General features: G+C 37.3%; 2 protein-coding genes and 1 pseudogene across 2 annotated transcripts in view; 2 read left to right on the plus strand and 1 right to left on the minus strand.

The window, feature by feature from the left end:
• LOC109009972 (deoxyhypusine synthase) overlaps positions 1 to 21,918 on the minus strand; it is an 871,604-nt gene that overhangs the window by 388,392 nt on the left and 461,294 nt on the right. The window lies entirely within an intron of this gene.
• On the plus strand, positions 676 to 21,124 carry LOC109010184 (annotated as a pseudogene).
• LOC109010198 lies at positions 5,429 to 6,344 on the plus strand. Its single transcript, XM_018990956.2, has 2 exons — positions 5,429 to 5,707; positions 5,803 to 6,344. The coding sequence occupies exons 1-2, from the start codon at positions 5,492 to 5,494 to the stop codon at positions 6,043 to 6,045; spliced, it is 459 nt and encodes a 152-aa protein (XP_018846501.1). The 5' UTR covers positions 5,429 to 5,491; the 3' UTR covers positions 6,046 to 6,344.

A 21,918-nucleotide genomic window follows, 5' to 3' on the forward strand; every position in this document is an offset into this window, starting at 1 on the left:
TATAATTAATACTACAAGTTTTTACTAAAAGTTTATAACTAATACTAATATATAACTTATAACTATACCAATAGTCTAATATTAATATTATTATATAGTCTAATATATTAATAAAAATATAAAACAGTTTTTTTTAAATCAAAATTTTTTTTTATAAATAAATTTTTAATGACAAATTGTGAAACTTACATTTTAAAAAAACCGGAAAATCGGACCGGACCGGACCGGACCGGACCGGAAACCGGTAAAATTGAAAGTATCGGTTTAGGAGGATAACCGGTGCGTAATCGGTTTTGGAAAATACAAAACCGGTACATACCGGTTCGATCCTATATTTTGTCGAAAACCGAACCGGTTACACCCCTAGTTATTATTTCCAAAAAAAAAACTTGAATTGAACCGTTTTTTTGAATCAGTCAAACCATCCTGCGGGTGATCCAACCAAGACTTCAAGTCTACTCATCAGAGGGATTTGATTCAATCACCAGTCGACTTCACAAAAAAATTTCTCTATCGAACGGACTGTTTTGCCCGATGTCCACAGCTCAGCCCGACGAGAATCCTCTCCCACGTGCTTCTATAAACCTGACACGTGTCCCCTCTTCGTTCGCCAATCTCAACCCCCTCCACAAGCCACTGCTCAGCGAGTAGCCTCCCAGAATCCTGGGCCTGAGCCTCACAAGTCACAACTCCACGAGTCGTTTCGTACGATCTAAAGGGTTTTACCGGCCGACCACCACCATGTTCCGAGCCGCGTCATAGCGAGTCAGGGCTCCCAAGGTTAGTCCCAGCTTCGACTCTCACTCTCAAGAAAGAACCCTAATTCCAACCATTGGATATGATCTCGCATTCATTTGTGATCTCATGACCAAGAATATCTTCTTGATTAGGTGTTCGATGTGGTCGTAGTTGTTTAACTGTTTGGTTCCCGTGGAAATGTTGGAAAAAAAAAATTATGCACCAACTAAAGTTTCGCAGCCTATTAAATGACCACAATACGATTTTTTTTTTTTTTTTTTTTTTTTGTGACGCTTAGTTCGGATGTGTATAATTCACATAAAGCTATTTAAAAAAGAAGAGAATATAAATGAGTGAAAAAAAGGATAATGTGTAGAACAAGTGAACGACGAAATTCGAATTGGGGCCTGACGGTTCATTTCAATTAATCAACTGAAACCTAAAAGCTTTGATGTATCGGTCTCCTTTTGCAGGCACTATATATGCAGCAGATTGATCTATTAATTATGGCTTTTTTTGAATCACTATTAATTTGGGTTTTCGTTTTTTATATTTGTTTGTTCAAACTTGGCAATAAAGTTCGGTTTATGACATTATGTAACAGTGTCAAAGGTAATAAGTTAATTTTTTCATGGCATTTGCACATTGACACTTTAGCTGATAGAGTCAATAATTTGTTATATGCTTATTGCGCTCTGCTGCTAAACCTCGAGTAGGGTCGAATGTGCAATTGGGCAATGGCCAGATTTGCAAGTTCGAGTGCCGTTGCCACAAAGCCAACCTCCTCTTCAGGGGGTCTCCTAGGCTGGCTGACTGGAGGAGGATCCAGGTCGTTACCACCTCTGGACTTCCCACTTGCAGGTGTCATTCTCCCACCTTCATTGCCTGATTACATCGAACCAAGTAAAACCAAGATTACTACTCTCCCAAATGGTGTCAAGATACCTCTGAAGCATCGACTGTAAGTATGTTTTGGATTTTTTCTTTTGTATTGGGTCTCATAAAATGGATTGAGAATCAAATAGTTCATCCAATTGCCTTTGCTTCCTCTGGTTGACCAGGATCCTGCAGCCTCAATAGGTTTATATGTTGATTGTGGTCTAATCTATGAGACAGCAGTATCAATCGGAGCCACTGATCTGCTGAAGCGTATGGCCTTTAAGAGAACAAGAAATAGGAGCCACTTGCGAGTTGTACATGAAGTGGAGGCAATTGGTGGCAATCTGGAAGCCTCATCTTCTAGGGAGCATATGAGTTACACCTATAATGCTTTGAAGACATATGTTCCTGAAATGGTAGAGCTACTTATTGACATTGTGAGGAATCCAATTTTCCTGGATTGGGAAGTCAATGAGGAGGTAGTTCTTTTTAATCATCGGACTCTCAAATTTATGCACTCTTTCAAATATATTAGGATTACTAAAATTACTATCTGCATTCTGCAACTTCATAATCTGAAGGCCGAGATTAGTGGAACTGTTAAGAACCCTCACAATTTTCTTTTGGATGCAATTCATTCTGCTGGTTACTCTGGTGCTCTGGCTAATCCACTTTCAGCTCCAGAATCTGCAATAAACAGACTAAATAGTACAATTCTAGAGGAATTTGTTGCTGTAAGTCATAAGTTTGTGCATCGATATTAAAATAGTACATTTTTTGTCTTTTTAGCATTAGTCGGGATTGTTTATATTAAAATCAGCCTTTCTTTGACAATTTCAGGAAAATTACACTGCTCCTCGGATGGTACTTGTAGCTTCTGGTGTTGAACACGATGAACTGATATCTGTCACTGAACCACTTTTATCTGATCTACCCAGTGTCTCTCATCCTAATGAGCCTAAATCTGTGTACATTGGAGGTGATTATCGCTGTCAAGGTGAATCAAGGGTGTGTATCATATATACTCAATTTTAAGTTTTTCTCTCTCGTCTTACTTATCAAAAATAAGTTTTTCCCTCTGGTATTTTACATCCATCTAGAATGTGTTTTAACCTTGATGTTCCCTTGCCTGACCAGAGAACCCATTTTGCTGTTGCATTTGAACTTCTTGGTGGCTAGCATAAGGAGAAGGAAGCTATAATTTTAACTGTGCTTGAGGTCTGGATATTGAGTTTTTCCAGTAAATCCATGTGCTTATAAACTGAAATCTTCTATTGGTTTTGCTATTGACATGGTTCCTCAATATTTATTCACATTATTTTTCTCTGCTTCATCTTGGCTTCAATGTTGGAAGCAATAATAAATCTTTTACTATAGGTGCTGTTAAGAGGTGGAGGATCCTTTTCAGCTGGTGGACCTGGAAATGGGATGTATTCACGCCTATGTAGGTTCTCAAATACTTTTGTGACTGAAACATATAATACATTTAAGTTATTGGTTTTGAAACTTGTTCATAGATTAGCTTTTTTATTTTATTATGGTGTTGTTAATAGATTACAAAACATATGGTTATTAGGTTTTCTCTATTTTATGTTTGTAACAAAACTGGTTTATGCAACTTGATGCATTTGCAACTTTTATTTTTTGGTTCTTTCTCAGTTGTAATCTAAGTATGCTGATATGATGAGTAGATCTTTGTGTTTTGAATGAGTATCCACAATTTCAGTCAATTTATGCATTCAGCAGCATCTACAAAAATACTGGCATATTTGGCATCCAAACTACCACGGTGAACCATCTCTTTTCACCTTTTATTAATCAAAAATGCTACTCGCAACCAGTTTGGGGAACCGGTTGCAAAACCGTGTCCTATGTGGCGATAGTACGCACCGTTTCATTTGAGGTTCCCTTTCCCTCATTTTGTTTTGAAATGTTTTGGATTTCGTTTTAGAAAACAATGTCTCCCCGCTCGATCTAGAATGTTCTCCCAAACACGAAGAACCCTCGAACCCACGAAGAACCACGGAGCCCCCACTTGGTCTTCTGCACCGAACCACCGAGCCCTGTGAACCACGAGGTCTTGGTCTTCTGCACTGAACCACGAACCACGAACCACGAAGCCCTGGTGTCTTTACCGAACCAGGAACCCAAGAAGCCTTGTCCTCTTCAAACAACAGATCTGAAATGTGAAGCCTTAACCCTAACCTGAAATGTAAAGCCCTTAACCTTAACCTGAAATGTAAAGCCCTGACCCTAACCTGAAATGTGAAGCCCTAAACCGAATCCGTAACCCGAAACCCTAATCATCACTCGGGACGAGTTCCAAAATCAGGTTAGTTCTGTGATTGTTATATTTTCTTTTCTATTTTTTGAGCTCCGATTAAGAACGTGACTTTGAATCCCTATGCAGAGAAGCAAGTTGAGGACTACCAGTCCAGATCGAAGTCTTTGGAGGAGAATTTTAGCAAAGTTGGTGAGTTGAAGAAATCTTCCACTATATTTATCAACATTTTTTAATTTGAAACATGCATTTCCTAAATATTTTTGACCTAGTTGATTGCCTCAATTAAATTCAATCAGTTCTTGCGTTCCTTAAATTTTCACTCTGTGCTGAAGACTTCTATGTGGTTTTATTTCTATATTTTATTCTTTGTTGCAAATATTAATCTCATAGTGTTCGAGAGGCAAGTAATCTTAGGAGGATGATAGATGTAGAGAATAATTTGTTTGGAATGATGTTTTCTAATTTATCATTATATACTGTAATAGCCCCTAGGCAATAGCAGACAACATCATATGTCAGTATGTTTGCTCGTATGTATACATGTACATGAACATATATAGATTTGAGTGAGTTAGTATAATTTGTATGCATATGTATACATGTACATGAACATATATAGATTTGAGTGAGTTAGTATAATTTGTATGCATATGTATGGTTTCCACATTTGTTTTAGTTTCGGTGTCAACTATGGATTTGTTCCTACCAAGTATGACTGTGAGCATAATTTATTGAATTGAAAGTTTATGCTTCACCTTTCACTATTTGAGCTAGATGTCAATTTGTTATTGATATAGCCATGATCCTTTAAAATTTGGCAAATATAGTGTATGGATATATCCATTTCAAGTCAAAACACATCCTGTTTTTCTTTTCCAAAACTAGATGAAAAAAAAAAAAAAATTGTAGATCCATACCCTTAGAGTCTCTTTTATTTTAGTTATTTTTCCTAAAGCTGTTTTCCTATTCCAGATGCAAGTTAAAAAAAGTTAACTCTGCTTTCATGATTCACCTTGCCCCAAAAAGTCTGAGGGATTTTTAACAATGGTAATATCGATTATTTTCATGTAGTTGAGTTACATAAATGTCGATGCATTTGGCATATTCATGTCAGGTGAAGGTTGGGACTGTATGAAACTATAGCTTTCAGTACCAGTACCATGCTGTATTGTTTTTTTTTTTCACTAAATAAAGGACAGAACTTAGCATGTGAAGACTGTGCTTACATTCCTTTGCATTACTTGATACTGTAAAAAACCCACTGTACTAAGTCAAGATAATGAGACATGGTATTTGTTTTATGTTCCACATGTTTTACAGTCCCCCCCACCAAACAGAAAGGAAAAAAAATCTCTAAAGCATTAAACTGGATTAAGTTTAATAAAAATTTTCTCTTCAGTAATAAAATTTCTTTTTCCTGCTCTTCCCCTTCACCCTTTCTTTTGGTTTTTTTTTTTTTCATTTTTCTAAACCTGGCAGTATTTGTATGGATGAGATCTCAGCTTTTGTTTCCACTGTTTTATCTGGTTTGCATTCTTAAGACCACGTAGCATTCTTAAGACATTAGTTTGCTTACCAATTTTTACCTTCATGGTTAGACTAATAGAAGGGATCATCAAGTTGTTTGTTTTTCAACAAGTTGGTTTTTCACAATCACGAATGGCATCATCCCAATCATCATCTTTAGTTAATGATTTTGTCATGGAAGCACCAACTTGTTGGTGTGGTTTGAAAACACCACTGAAGATGTCCTACATCAAGAAAAATCCTGGAAGGAGATTCTTTGCCTGCCCAAAGTATAATACGGTAATGGAACTTTATATTTGTCAAATTCCCATATCAATTTTCCAGTTGCGGGATTTACTGCATCATTTTAACTCATATGTTTGTATTGTGTGCAGGGAGATGTGAGGTGTGACTTCTTCGTATGGGCGGATATATTTCAGTTGCTAGAGGAGAACATTTTATCAAGAGAGGATAAGGCTTGGAAGACGTGGGATGATATATTAAAGCGCGAGTATGCCGTTAGCAAAAGGGAAGAGAAAATGAGAGAGATGACGAAGAATCTAAAAAAAGAAAAGCAGAAGTTATTGTGTTTGTATTGGGTTGTCACTTTTGTAATAGTGTTTGCTTGGTTCGGATAATTATTTGTAAAGGTTCATTTTAGGAATGGTTTGTATAGCATGGTATTTACTGCGTTTTGGTTCTGTTTTGCAAACTGAAAAAATTCAGTTTGCTTTTGAACTTGTATTGTAAATTATTTGGAATCACTTGTGTAAAAATGGGACTTCAAATGCAGTTTTTAGTTGTAGGAATCAATTTGGTGGGTCCAATATAGAAGCAAAGACACTGTTATTATGTACAAGATCCTTAAGATTTAATTTTTTGTGTTAAAATGCAAATAATTCTGAGCTGGATGCCTCCTTCCCCGGGTATCTATATAGACGACAATTGATGTCTTCTGCGTTTCTTTTCTTTCACAGGGATTGGCAATTCAATTTGATGTCTTTTGCTTTTCTTTACTTTCACAGGGATCGGCAATTCAATTTCATGTCTTCTGCTTTTCTTTCAAGCCGATTGTGATAAACTCCAGTTATAACGTATGTAGCATTCTCAGCCGGATAAATTGTTTATTTCCAAATACACCATACATACAGATAGGGACCATCGTTTAAGATAAGTTGCAATTTGTCAACTGCCAAATAATCCTCTCCAATTGCCAGACTACTATTTTCCTGGGCATAACTCAATTCAAGCTTCATATCCCGTTAGCAAATGCAGTATTCCAGATGGAAACTACTACTATTTTCTTCACCAACTGATATTCATTTTTAGCACATAACAGAGAAGAAATATAACTCATAATATTTAAAATATACATAGCCATACTTCTTCAACGTTGATACATATTTTGATCCTCAAAATTTCTTCTAACTCCTAACTTTATGAGACTTTTGGAATACATGCATTCAAAACTGCCTCCCAACTTTATGAGACTTTGGAAATACAAGTATTCAAAACTGCTTCTAACTCCCAGAATGATATCATCAGTTTCCATAATTCCTGTCAAGCAAAAGCCAAATTAGACTGTCCTTCTAAGTGATGATAAAGACTACTATTATTCTATACACAACCGGTTGTATATCCAAAATGGAAGAAATAGACCCATTAACTTTCTAATTTCACATATAACTAGTAATTATCTTACAATATACCTCATTTTCTCATTTTCTTTATAAATACTCAAGGTTCTTTATAATTCTTTATAATTCTTCAAAGTACTTTTACCAAGAAAGTGAGAAAAAACAATCGACAAATAATTAAGTACATACACAACACGACAATGAGAGTCCCATAGAACCTTTATTTCTTTTTTTTTTTTTTCAACAACAGCATTTTGTATTAACCAGCTTATATACTTATGAAAAAGGACTCATCTTGGATACATAAATGAAAACATTTTATAAGAAGAATAATATGATATGAAAACATACACACTTGGATACGTAAAGGAAAAAGAATAAGAAGAATAATATTATGACAACATACCCACGATAATCATATTATTGTCGTGGTTGTGATCCATCAAACCCAAATTGCATCTGTAACGCCCCGTCCCCGAGGGTCCGGAGAGTTAACTCATAAAACTTGATAATCAACTCTAACAAGGCTAGAGTACTTCCAAATTCAAGAATATATCCATTTTCCCAAACCTCAAATCGAATGTAAATACTTCAATTAAATAAATCAAATAAACTCATTTGTCCAATATTCAATCTAACAACCCAAATAAAATCAACTCTTTTTCATGTCTCAAATAACAACTAGAAATAATAAAACATTAACATAGTCTCCATAAACCGTCTAAATCCATTGAAGCAACTTAAGAAAGATAATTAACCTCCAACACCAACACTAATATCATGAGATACCCAACAACAAAACAATGCTAATCTTCTCCATAGACTCTAATACTGATCTTCAGCTGAGTCATCGATGTCATCTGAAATATTATGAAGATTAACGGAGTGAGTTATTAACAACTCAGCAAGCAGAGAGCATATACTAGCATGTAAACATGAGCATTTATAACATTTGATAAGCCAAACAAAATATTTACTTTCAGAATGCAGAAACAAAACTTGTACAAAAAAGATTAGAGCGAAGTTTTCAGAAAAAGAAACTTGTTCCAAAAAGAGAATCCGTCGGCATTTCTAAACTGACACCTTATAATCATATCATCGTTTAATAAACACACCGGGACAATACCATGTTTAACCCCCGTGGTAGGGTTACAAACCACCATTATACCCGTGGTTGGGCCATATTCCATGTTTCACCCCCGTGGTAGGGTTATAAACCACCATTATACCCGTGGCTGGGTCATTTTCCATGTTTCACCCCCGTGGTAGGGTTATAAACAACCATTATACCCGTGGCTGGGCCGTATACCATGTTTCACCCCCGTGGTAGGGTTATAAACCACCATTATACCCGTGGCTGGGCCTTAACAGAAACAGAACGGATTTCATCGAAAATCCGGTTACAAACATATACAGAATCAGAACTTCATGCCAAGATTTTCAGACGATACATCATGTCTAAACAAAACATTGAAAAGTTTCAGATCATTTCACATGTTCGAGATAAACATAAACAAAATATTCTCATTTGTTCATAACAAAACTTTTAGAATTCCTTATTCACTCTTTTACATAGTTCAGAAATAAAGTGCACAAAACTAGCTCATGTCTACACCAGTCATGACAGAAAACACTTTCTCTTATATTGAATTTATGCATATGCAGAATAAACATCTGAGGTTGTTTTCAGATCATTTCTTTTAAAAAACAAACACGTTTATTTTCAAAGTCAACCTCATTTTATTTCTTTTATGCAAAACTAGTATATGAACCCCGCTTACCTGACTTCTTCGAATTATCAACACCTTGAGCCGGAACTCTAAAAGTAACACCACCTAAACACAAGAACATATATCCAACATTTAATAACCAATCTAGTAGGCTGCTATTTATTAAGTAATAAATCAAAACAATCCCTTCACAACTCAATAACTATCCTAACAATTAAACCCGAACAACTCTCTTCATCCATCCGCATTTAAAACCCGAAACAACCACCTTCTATAACACCAAACCAAATATAATTATTTCCAAAACCAACAACAGTAACTCCATTAATTAAAACATAATCCAACCCAAACTACTTCCAACCTTTGAATAAGACAATTTCAGTGCACGCATCATTACTCTAATCATTCAACAATTCAAAACTTGCACGAAACTTCAATACAACCAATTCCAAAACATCCATTGTTCACACCGAAGAGTCTGAAATAATATTTCAAACACCGACTCACAAAACATCCAAGATTATACCCATCAACATCCTTAATTCTAACACACTCCACTGCTCTAACAATTAAAAACATCAATCCGAAATAAAAGTCACAAAATTTTCTACTGGAATAAATTAATGGTCTACGTAAAGGGAAAAAAAAAATTGACTAAATGATGCACGGCTAAACAGGCAGCGTGTGTGTGTGCGTCAAAACAGAGTAAAACCAAAAATGGTAGTGAAGCCCGTAAGAGTAAAACCGGAAGAAGAAGGAAGGAGAAGAAGAAAAATAAAATAAACAAAAAAGAGGAGTTATCACTATGTTCAAGAAGCCGAAAAAAAATCTGCAATGGAAGAACAATTTAAAGTTTCAAAACCTTGAGTTGAGCACACGGTGAAGAGATGAAGAAGAAGAAAAACACTGAGAACCCGATTGAGTAATCTGAAAAAAATTGAGTAATGGCCGAACCTTGAGTGTGAAAGGAGATGAAACACAACTGCTGGAGTCATGGGTTGGTGCGCACGGGTGAGTGAGATCCGGAATTGCAGAGAACTGGGGGAGGCAACGCGGAGAAGAGAAACAGTGTTTCCGTAAAAGGGAAATAAATCCCTCCACCAAACGGCGCCGTTCAGTCCTTCCTTATCCACTCGTGGGCTGGGCTTAAAGCCCGGTTGTTACATTCTTCCCCCCTTATAAAAATTCCGTCCCCGGAATTTGTCACAAGCTATTAGGATCGTCGTCGAACAACTGTGGGTACTTGACTTGCATTTCCTCTTCTAATTCCCAAGAGGCTTCACTGATAGCATGATTATTCCATACCACCTTAACCAATGGAATAGTCCGATTACGTAACACTTGTTCTTTTCTCTCTACAATCCGCACCGGCTCTTCTGTATAAGTCAGATCTTCCTGAAAATGAAGAGGCTCGTAATCGATAATGTGGGTGGGGTCAGGTACATACTTCCTCAGCATAGATACATGAAATACATTGTGTACACCTGAGAGTGCGGGTGGTAGGGCTACTCTGTAAGCCACTGGTCCAATCCGATCAAGAATCTCAAATGGTCCGATGTACCTAGGGCTCAACTTACCCTTCCTTCCAAACCTCATAACCCCTCTCATGGGTGCAATCCTCAAGAATACCTTATCCCCAACCTCAAACTCTAATTGGCGACGACGATTATCTGCATAGCTTTTCTGTCGACTCTGAGCTGCTCTCATTCTAGCTCGAATGGTCTCAATCTTCTCTGTTGTCTTCTGAATGATTTCTGGACCCAGAATTTGTCTTTCACCCACTTCGTCCCAATATAAAGGAGATCTACACTTCCTACCATAAAGTGCTTCATAAGGTGCCATCTCAATACTAGCCTGGTAACTGTTATTATAAGCAAACTCGACCAAAGGCAAGTTTCGAATCCAAGTCTCCTTAAAATCCAGCATACAAGCTCTCAACATGTCTTCCAAAATTTGAATGGTCCTTTCCGACTGACCATCTGTCTGTGGGTGAAACGCCGTGCCGAAATTTAACTTAGTGCCCATGGCCTCTTGTAAGCTTCGCCAAAATTTCAAAGTGAAACGCGGATCCCTATCCGACCCAATGGACACAGGTACCCCATGCAACCTCACTATTTCCTGTATATAAAGCTCGGCTAGTTTCTCCAACTTATAAGAAACTTTGATAGGTACAAAATGAGCTGTCTTCGTCAAACGGTCTACTATCACCCAAATTGCATCTTGTCTGGTCGGTGCCCGTGGCAGACTTGTAACAAAGTCCATAGAAATATGTTCCCATTTCCATTCTGGAATCTGAAGTGGTTGCAATAACCCTGCTGGTCGTTGGTGTTCTACTTTCACCTGTTGGCATGTTAAGCACTGTGCCACAAATTGAGCAATCTCTCTCTTCATGCCCTCCCACAAAAAAGACTCTTTCAAATCTCGATACATTTTCGTACTACCCGGGTGAACTGTGTAAGGGGAGCGGTGCTCCTCTTCAAGGATAAATCTTTTTATTACAACACAGTCCGGCACACAACATCTGTTTCCAAACCTTAATACTCCATCTTTGGAAACATTAAACTGAGGTTTATCGCCTTTTTCTACTTCTTCAATTAATCTCGCCAACTTAGAATCTTCTTTTTGGGCGAGCTTGATTCTGTCTATCAAAACTGGTTGAACTACTAAACTGGCTATTAATACTTGCTGGTCACCCACGACTACTTCAATACTGGCTCTTTCCAAGTCCATTAATAAGTGGGGTTGAGTGGTAAGAGTTGCAATTACTGGTCCCACTGGCTTCCTGCTAAGTGCATCAGCTACAACATTAGCTTTGCCTGGATGGTAGTTAATGTTGCAGTCATAGTCCTTGACTAGTTCGAGCCATCTCCTCTGTCTCATATTCAGTTCTTTCTGAGTGAAGAAGTACTTCAAACTCTTGTGATCCGTGTAGATTTCGCACCTTTCACCATATAAATAATGCCTCCAGATTTTAAGTGCAAAGACAACGGCGGCCAACTCCAAATCATGTGTGGGGTAATTTTGTTCATATGTCTTCAATTGCCGAGAAGCATAAGCTATTACCTTTCCATGCTGCATCAAAACACATCCCAAACCCAATCGTGAAGCGTCACTATAAACCACAAATCCTCCTCTTTCGCTAGGGACTGTTAGAACTGGAGCTGTCACCAATCTCTTCTTCAATTCCTGGAAGCTTTCCTCACATTTTTCAGTCCAAACATACTTGTTGTTCTTCCTTGTGAGGGCGGTAAAGGGAACCGCTATTTTTGAGAAATTGTCTATAAATCGACAGTAATAACCAGCCAAACCCAAGAAGCTCCTGACTTCATGCACATTGGTTGGTTGAGTCCAGTTAACTATTGCTTCAATCTTCCCGGGGTCTACAAAAATGCCATCCCTTGAGACTACTTGTCCCAAAAATGCAATAGACTCAAGCCAAAATTCACACTTCTTCAACTTAGCAAATAATTTCTTATCCCTGAGTGTCCCTAGTACTTGTCTCAGATGATCTTCATGTTCAGCTTTGCTCTTGGAGTAGATTAATATATCGTCAATAAACACCACTACAAATTTATCCAGAAACTCATGAAATACTCGATTCATCAAGTCCATAAATACTGTTGGGGCGTTGGTTAAACCAAAAGGCATGACTAGAAATTCATAGTGGCCATACCTGGTCCTGAAAGCTGTCTTAGGCACATCCTCCGCCTTGATTTTTAATTGATGATAACCCGATCTGAGATCAATTTTAGAGAACACCTGCGCACCTTGCAATTGATCAAATAAATCATCGATGCGGGGCAACGGATATTTATTCTTTATGGTCACTCGATTCAGTTCCCTGTAGTCTATACACATCCTCATTGTCCCATCCTTCTTCTTCACAAACAAAACTGGAGCTCCCCAAGGTGACACACTAGGTCTGATGAAACTTTTGTCTAATAAGTCTTGCAACTGTTCTTTGAGCTCAGCTAACTCTGATGGTGCCATTCGATAAGGAGCTTTGGAAAGAGGCGCCGTGCCTGGAGCTAATTCAATAGCAAACTCTACCTCCCGCTCAGGCGGTAATCCAGACAAATCTTCAGGAAAAACTTCTGGATATTCCCTCACAATAGGAATCTCCTCTAGTTTCAATTCTTCCTTTGGTTCATCCACCACAAAAGCCAAATACCCTTGACACCCGTCACGTATTAATTTATCAACTTGAAAAGCAGAAATAACTGATGGAGGGATACGCACCTTGGAACCCATAAATCGAAGTTCCTCTTCTTCCAGAAACTTGAACACCACATCCCTTTTAAAAGAATCAATACTAGCATAACTGGAAGCTAACCAATCCATCCCCAAAATTACATCAAACCCAGTCATAGGAAAGACTATCAGATTAGCTAGCATTTCCTTCCCGCTAATAGTTATTGGATACTTGAGTAAAATCTTGTTACAAGTCACTATATCACCAGTTGGGGTAGAGACCCTCAAATTGTAGTCCATCTCATCAACATCAATGGGGCACAATTTAACATAATCCATTGAAATAAAGGAGTGGGTAGCCCCTGAGTCAAATAAAACAGTAGCCTTATTGAGAAATAAGGGAATAATTCCTGGTTACGTCATATAACCCATAGAGATAATAAGACAAATATTCCTTAATTCTCAACAAATAAAAAAAAATTTTAAGAGATGGTTAGAGAATTATACCTGTGATGACATCATCCTTGTCCTCAGCTTCTCCCGATGTCAAAGCAAACACCCGAGCAGGTACAGTCCTTCGCTGATTGTTGCCTTGATTATTCGGCCTAAAGTTTTGCGGTGGGTTGGGCCTTCTATTGTTCTCCGCAAGCAATGGACATTCTCTAATGAAATGCCCATCCTTATCGCATTTGAAACATGATCCCACTTCCTTCCTGCACTCCCCATGGTGTATGCGGTTACAGAACTTACGGGGGTTAGGTGCATGATTTCCCTGTATCTGTCTCTGACTTGAACTGCTCCCCTCATTTCTCTTTTTCCATTGCCCTTGATCCGAACTAGGAAACCCTTGTGGAGCAGCTCTCTTCCCCTGTTCTTGCAATTCAGCACCCCTCTTAAGATTATGTTCAACTAGCATTGCCTTGTGCACTAATTCTGAAAAATTCTGAATCTGTAAGACCATCACCCGTTCATAAATCCTGTAGTTCAAGCCTTCTTCAAACTTCCTAGTCTTTTTCTCCTCATCGGGAATTAAGTATGCGGCGAAACGTGATAATTCCGCAAACCTTGCAGCATACTGGCGCATAGTCATGGTCCCTTGCACCAAGTTGGTGAACTCTCGGGCTCTAGCATCCCTATCTGCCTAAGGGAAAAATTGATCGAAGAAACTCTGCTTGAATTGAGCCCAAACAATTACTCCAATCCCCTCAGCTTCCCTGATAACTTTCTCAGAATTTCACCATCTCTTTGCTTCTCCAGATAGTTTGAAGGTTGCAAACTTGACTTTTTGCTGATCGGTACACTCCAAAACACCAAATATTTCTTCAATGTCTTGTATCCAATCTTCCGCAGCGTTCGCATTGCCTCTTCCATCAAAGGTGGGAGGATGCGTTCGAACGTGCAACCCCCACCATTGTCGTCTTCATTCAAATCTTCAAGAGTTCGAACTCTACGACGAGCAGCCATCCTAAAAGTCTAAACTCGGTGAAACGTTCTAAAATAAAAGAAAACGAAAATACCAGGTAAATAAAATAAAATGAGAGGATAAATAAAATATGCATATAAACACATATACATATATATATATATATATCAGATAACTATGTAAATCCGACATCACTTAATACACACGTATATCACTAAAATCTATAACCTTAAAGTTCCAAACTCAACTCCTAACATCAGCCGAATCTAAACCTCAAATCCCATCAAAATCAATCTTAATGTTCTTGGAACTCAAACTTAAATACCCCCATGACTATCCTTATAATCCTCCAATTCCTATTTTGAAATTTCCACATCTTATGAACCCACAGATATCTAAACCTCCAAGGTCTACAGTATGCAGAATTCAAACCTGTCTCTGATACCAACTGTAACGCCCCAATGGAAGACCCAAACCACATGACCTATACTCCGAAAGGACTAGTCAATGATACAATTAGAGCACCATTGGAACCTTATAAAGAGCAAGAACTTCTCCTTCCCAAGCAATGTGGGATCCCATACACCGCCTACCCTTATCCATATCATATGGGGTATCACAGCATCTGTAAAAAATATTAACTCATATTAATATCCCGTCGACTAATGTCATTAAAATACCATTACAGTTTGGATCCACTTACGCTTTCTTGACTTTGAAATACAGTTTCTTGGGGTTGGGTTCCACTAACATCAACAACTGGTATGGTGCCAAACATAACGCTTTCTGGGATAGCCTGATCATAAATACTTGTAAAATACAGTGCAATAAATCATAACTCAAATATAATTTTATATTTATTATATTACCTGCACGTGCCCAACATTGGAGACGTCCATACCAGAAGGGCCAAATAGCCTCCTGCAAGTGTCAACGACTGGTATATCTTCCCCATCTCGCTAATAAAATAGTAACCAATTTGTCAGATAGCATATATATGACAATGTACATAAACAAAGTAATATTACAATTTTTTACCTCTTTGCGTTTTCCCTTTCCTTGCACTTTCTTCGTCTTCTCCTTAACCTTCCGCAGCTCTCTCTCCATCCTGGATGCTCTCCTCAGAGATGGGGGTCTGCCTTTTCCTCGCACAACACATGGACTGAGTACTTTTGTTGAACTACCTATTGTAATTGTGTCCTTAGCATTTGTGCCATCAACATTTAAACACTTCTCAGTCATCAATGGAGGTCTTTGGTTTGCTTCATACAGCTCAATCATTGCATTTAACTTAGTCGTTGCATCCTCAGTATGCTTTTTCGAACTCGCCGCACAAGTAATCATCTTATAACAGATATTCAACAGACTTGAATATCTATTAGCATCTTCCCGTTGATCCCTTGCGTCATAGCTGCTGTGGATTAACGTGTATCTTCTTTTGATGTCCTTCCTCTATCGATCCAAAATGTACCTATCTTGTATTGTCTTAATCCCGTTACATTTGAAGATGGCAAAGATGTGCCGGCACACTATCCCCCTCATTTCAAATAAACCACAAGTACACTTGGCGACTACATCATCCTCACTAAAATCCAGAAGAATGAATTTCTTCAACTCCAAAAGATGTAGCTTGCAATTCAATTTGCCCAACTGAGGGTCTATTATCCTGGGTACCCAGAAATCTGCTTGTAACGGAGGTATTGCTGACAGACAACTGGCCTTCCATGCCATGTTGAAATGTGTAACTAGCATTCTGACAAAAAAGAAAAAAAAGTACAATTAAACTCTTAAAAAAAACCAACAAAGAATTCAACTTTTCAAAAGAACCAACTTATTAAAATTAAACGGAAAACATGACACTACCTGTACATTGCTTGGATATTGGTTGACAGCGGGAAATGGGAGAAAACCCGGTGACCACGCAGTCACTGGTCCATAGTAACCACGCATTGGGATGTTTGGAGAAGTTGATGCTATGTCCTGAAATGTTATTGGATAAATTATTGATGTGTTGAGAAAATAAATATCAACTTATCTCGAATCATATGTTATTGATATATTAAATAAAATAACATACCGTGGATGGGGGTCCATAATAACCGTGCATTGGGATGTTTGGAGAAGTTGATGCTATGTCCTAAAATATGTTTGGACAAATTATTGATGTATTGAGAAAATAAATATCAACTTATCTCAAATCTAATGTTATTGATATATTGGAAATAAAATAACATACCGCGGATGTAGGATTTGAGTTAGATGGTCTTAAAGTAGATGGATGTTCTTTTCCTTTTTCCATGCTGAGAGGGAGACAAATGCATGTTCTCAATAGCAATATTGTATAACACCAACGACATTAAAATCTATGAACTCGTACAATAGATCTCATTTAAAAAAAATTTAAATATTTCAAATAAATGTAACTATGGTTGCCCCACGTGTTCATCAGATCTGTTTAGGTCTATACATATTTAGGCTTACTATGCTGGCTTGTATGTTCATTGGAAGCACATGCTTGCAGTTTTTTGAGTTAAATGTTTATTACCAGAAATAGAATGACTATACATGCAAATCACACTCAAAATTAATGAACATAAGGAATTAATTAGGAATTTTGATGCTTCTGGTTTTTCTAGTGTTATTGGTTTAGGTAGAAATGGAATTAAGTTATGATATCAGAGCCCACACAATTATGATAGTAGAGTACTTATGGTGTTTGTTTTATGTCCATTGTAATGAAACTTACGTCTTATTTCATAATCACATATAAATTTCTTGCCCTTTAGTATAGTGGCTGTGAGTATATTCTAAACAAAGAATCTTGGACTTAAATCCATTTCATATAACTCAATGATGGCGTGCATCTAATACAAAGTGAAGCAAGTATTTGCATTTAATTTTAAGTTATTAAAATTATAGTTGCCCCATATCAATTCGACTCAGTATTTGTGCCATTAAACATATACTATTAAAAGTATAGTTACCCCATATCAATTCCACTCCATAACAAGTTGGTTCTTAGGCACCAGAGTTGCACATGAAGATCCACAAGCATGGGCTTGCTCAACAGACTATGGGTGGGCACATGGAGATCCATCTTAGCTCAACAATTAGAATCAAAGAGGCTTCTTCTATTTTCTAGAGGTTTTGCTTGCTTAAACTCCTCTTTTATTAAATGATTAATTTTTGAAACAGAGAAGTAGGCTTTGAAAAGTAAAATCTGAAAAGTAAAGTTTAACTAGTTTACTTGATAAATATCTAATAAATTAGAAGTAAATACGAAGTTAATGCATGGAGAAATACTATAGCAACGGAAGACCATGATAAACATATATTTGAAAGGAGGACCAAGTTTGTATCTTTCATGAAAATAAGTACTGCATAATATCCAGAAGAGACCAGATCATTTCTATTGCCATAATGTTTCTACAAAAATTATGCCGACAACAAGTGCATGGCACTTCACCTGCTTCTTTTCCGACCAAAAACATTCATAGATGTAACCCACAAACAACACAGTGATTCAGAAGATTTTCAGATGTTCCAAACTAAAGATTTTTGGACTGGTAAGAGACCGTAAGAGTGGCCTTCTCAATGATGTGCAGGTCACAAAATCCATACCTAACGAAGACTTCAAATATATAGCACGACTATATTCGAAGTGGGAAACAACCAAATAAGCAAGCAAAACACATTTTCCAGCAGCACGAACACGGGAGAAAACAATCATATATTTGAAAGGAGGACCAAGTTTGTATCTTTCATGAAAATAAGCACTGCATAATTTTTAACTCAAGAAAACACAGCAGAAAAGAAAAGAGACAACATATTCTTGTCGGTCGGAGCTGAATACAAGCTATAAAAATAGAGTTGCACTACACCTATTTGATAAAAAACCACAGCGAAGAACTGAAGAATTTGGACCGAGTAGAATTCATTTCATAGCTTGTATTTCCTTCGTAAAATATGATCAACACAGTGCAATATTTATAGACTTCATTTAGTCTATACAATAGATTTCATACCTTCTATTTCCTTCATACAATGTGACTGTCAAATTGCATAACGATTGCACTGTTTGCGACTACTCAAATTTGGATAGCCCAACCCAAGTTGACGGCGGCTCAGATCTGGAATGTGTGACGAACGGCGATGGAACAGTTGGTCCACAGCGACGGTTCTTGGTTCAGAGAAGGGTTGGAGGTTCAGGCCAAGTGAAAACTTTTGTTCTTATTTTTGTTTTTTGATTTCCCTCCTTTTTCTACTGCAGATTTCAATCGCTCGAGTTGTTTTTTTTTTTTTAAATTAAATTATCAGCTGACGTGGTTTTCTTTCTAGTATGTATTTTGCGTCAAACCAAAATCCATAGATTCTCCAGAGAATGATGTGTACAAATGTTTTTTTAGTTTATTTTTACGTACTTTTGGGAGATCAAAATGGGTATCCCATATGGGTGAAGAAATGTCAGAAAATGTACAAATGGTTTCTGTTTTATCCTTCTTTCCCCAAGAAGGGAAAGGAAATGCTTATCAAAGCTGAAGTGCATATTTGATGGTTAATGAGCACGAGTTTATGATGCCATAAAGTGGGGTGTCTTATCTAGGTTGGACACGGGTTGCTTTGGTTCAATATGGGGGTGAGGGGGTGTTTTTTCTTCTTTCTCTCTGTCTTTTTTCCCCCCTCTTTTAATATAAGTTGTTTGATTCTATAGCATGGTTAAGTGACATCATGATTGCAATCTGTTTTTTATGGTACTTGTCCTTGAGGTATTGTGATCTGTTGGCAAGACAGACCTCATTTCCCTTTTTTTTCTGCATGCATAAAGATAATATAGTCCTTTGCTTGCCATGGTCATGTGCAAGCAATTATCCATTTTCAGAAGAATCTTTAAAATTGTTGGGTTCCTGGAAGTCTTTAGAGTGCTCTTATTTCTGGATCTTATTTGTTTGTTCTGTCCACAAATATATTTCCACTTAAAAGAGTGTTTTTTTTTTTTTTTTGTGAATTCAGGGTTCTAATTTTGTGTCACAAGCCATCGATATAGTGGTGAACGAGCTTATCTCAGTTGCAACTCCTAGAGAAGGTTGCCGCCACACCTTTATGTTGGGTAGCATTGTCTTTTCAATGTCATAACTAAATCTTGGACCTTGTTTCTGACGTATTATTCCCCCATCCTGTTGCAGTTGACCAGGTACAGCTAGATCGTGCCAAGCAGTCAACGAAGTCGGCCGTCCTAATTAATTTGGAATCCAGAGTATGCAGCCTTTAATTGCATTCCTGTTATCTTAACTCCATGTTTTCTATATTGGCTGATGTCGCTTCCACATCAATATTATTTATTTATTTATTTATTTATTCCTGATAAGTACTTATTTATCTTATAACTTGTATATATATGTGTATTTTGTAGATCCTTGCATCCGAAGATATAGGTAGACAATTTCTGATCTATGGTGAGAGGTATGGCCTGAGTCACGATTATCCAGGAACTTGTAGACTACATTGTGTATACATCACTCCACAATAAATTCTTCTTGTGTTTGTGCCATGCACTGTATGTGGATATCCCTTCCATATGTTTATTTTCCGCATGCATATTAGGTGCTCTCATTGTATTAATATGTGAATAGACAGAAAATGAGTTGAGTTGTGTGAACAAGTTTTACATTGGTTTTACCATGAAATGAAAAAGAAAATCAGAAATTGCAGTGGTTTTGGCTCCAACTAAAAGTGCTTGTTATGTCATGCTTCTACTGTAGAAATGAGATGTAAATACATTGTAGGTCCTGTGTAGTTGGATTGCGTCTTTCTACTATGTTTTGTTACAAATGAAATGAAAGAAAGAAAAACATTGTAGGCGAAGCATGCAGTTCAAGTTCGTAGAAGAGAATACATGCGATAATCTAAGGAACAATGTCAGGACCACAGATGTTACTTTTGGGAGCCTGAAATGAATATATGATGGCTTGTCAGGATTATGATGACACCCCCTTTGTCAAAAAGTAGGATCTAGATTTTAAACCCTCCCCCTTCCACTTGTTTACAAAATGTGTGTTTGCTGGATTTGGAGAGCTCATACTAGGACATCATTATCTAAGAATCCAGGGTCATAAGTGATAAGTTATATGATAAAATATTTTATAAATCCATTTTTTCATAAATTAAAAAATGATCCACCCCCTGCTCTTGTCATAATTATTTTTTCTTAACACAATTTTATATAATATCAATCTTAGGTTATGTAATCAGAATGCTAATGCAATGAGAAGTTTTCTCCATATTCTGTAAAAATTTTAGTTTCTGCAAGTTTTTATCATTGTCGATGATGTGGAGAACCAAATGGTTACATTGTGGCCTCTGTTATTTGTAATTCCTTACTGCTGGTGTTAATACCCGATATCACTTGCATGGTTAGGTTTTCTTACATTTTCAAGTACAATTATATTTTTCTTTCCTCAATGAATATGTTCTTCATTCTTTAGGAAACCAGTGGATCATTTCTTGAAAGCTGTTGATGAAGTTACTGCCAAGGACATTGCTTCAGTTGCCCAAAAGCTTCTTTCTTCCCCTATCACAATGGCATCATATGGGGATGGTAACTTTTCCTGTCACATGAGAATTCTTTTCCAACTTATCAGTTTTCAGTGGTGGATATCGTTTTCTTCTTCTATCATGTTTTGCAGTTATTAATGTTCCAAGCTACGATTGAGTCAGCATCAAGTTCCGATCAAAATGAAATAAATGGCTTTCATGTACGTACGAAGAAAAAGAAGCGGCTTTCGTGTATAAGAAGGGGCCTGTACCTGGCCTGCTTTGCTTGCACTGTATTATTCAACTTGTGCATATCTTCAAGTTCTCATACTGCCAATTGTAGTTTGAAAATAAAAGGTGAAATTTTTACATTCCAGTTTCTCTGTATAAAGAGCGGCTAGGCCGCCAAAAGTGGTGTTAACTTTTTATAGACTAAACTCCCGATTATGGTGTTTAAAAAGAATTGGAGATATACAAACTCAGTTTGATAACCCTAAGGGGTAGCGCTGTTTCGGCCTTGGGTTTGCTCCCCAATATTCACCAGCTCGAGTCCCCTTAGGGCCACTGGAGATTTACCTGGTCGTTAACTTCAGGGCCGCATGGGATCAGTCGAGGTGCGCTCAAGCTGGCTCGAACACCCTCGCTTATAAAAAAAAAAAAAAAAACTCAGCTTGATCATTTTTTATGTGCTTATTTTCTGTGTGAAGAAATGTGATAGAATTTCATGTAATTGTATGGTTAATCAGTAAGAATTACTGTAAAAGATTGCTTTGGGGAAGTCATTATTCTACTTTGATGAAATAAGAAAAAGGTAGGAAGCATTTTCATGAAGAGAGAAACAAAGAGACTGAAGAAGGGGGAATTGTAAAGCAAAATGTAATCCTAAAGCTAGATGTGCATGTGGTTAATCAAAGTCCAAGGTTGGCCCTCCTACCCTTTATATCACTTGTGGTATAAGATCGGTAAAATGCCAAACCTCTTGTTTGATCAATTCATTAA

Source organism: Juglans regia, chromosome 1 (assembly GCF_001411555.2).
Source record: "Juglans regia cultivar Chandler chromosome 1, Walnut 2.0, whole genome shotgun sequence".
NCBI lineage: Eukaryota > Viridiplantae > Streptophyta > Magnoliopsida > Fagales > Juglandaceae > Juglans > Juglans regia.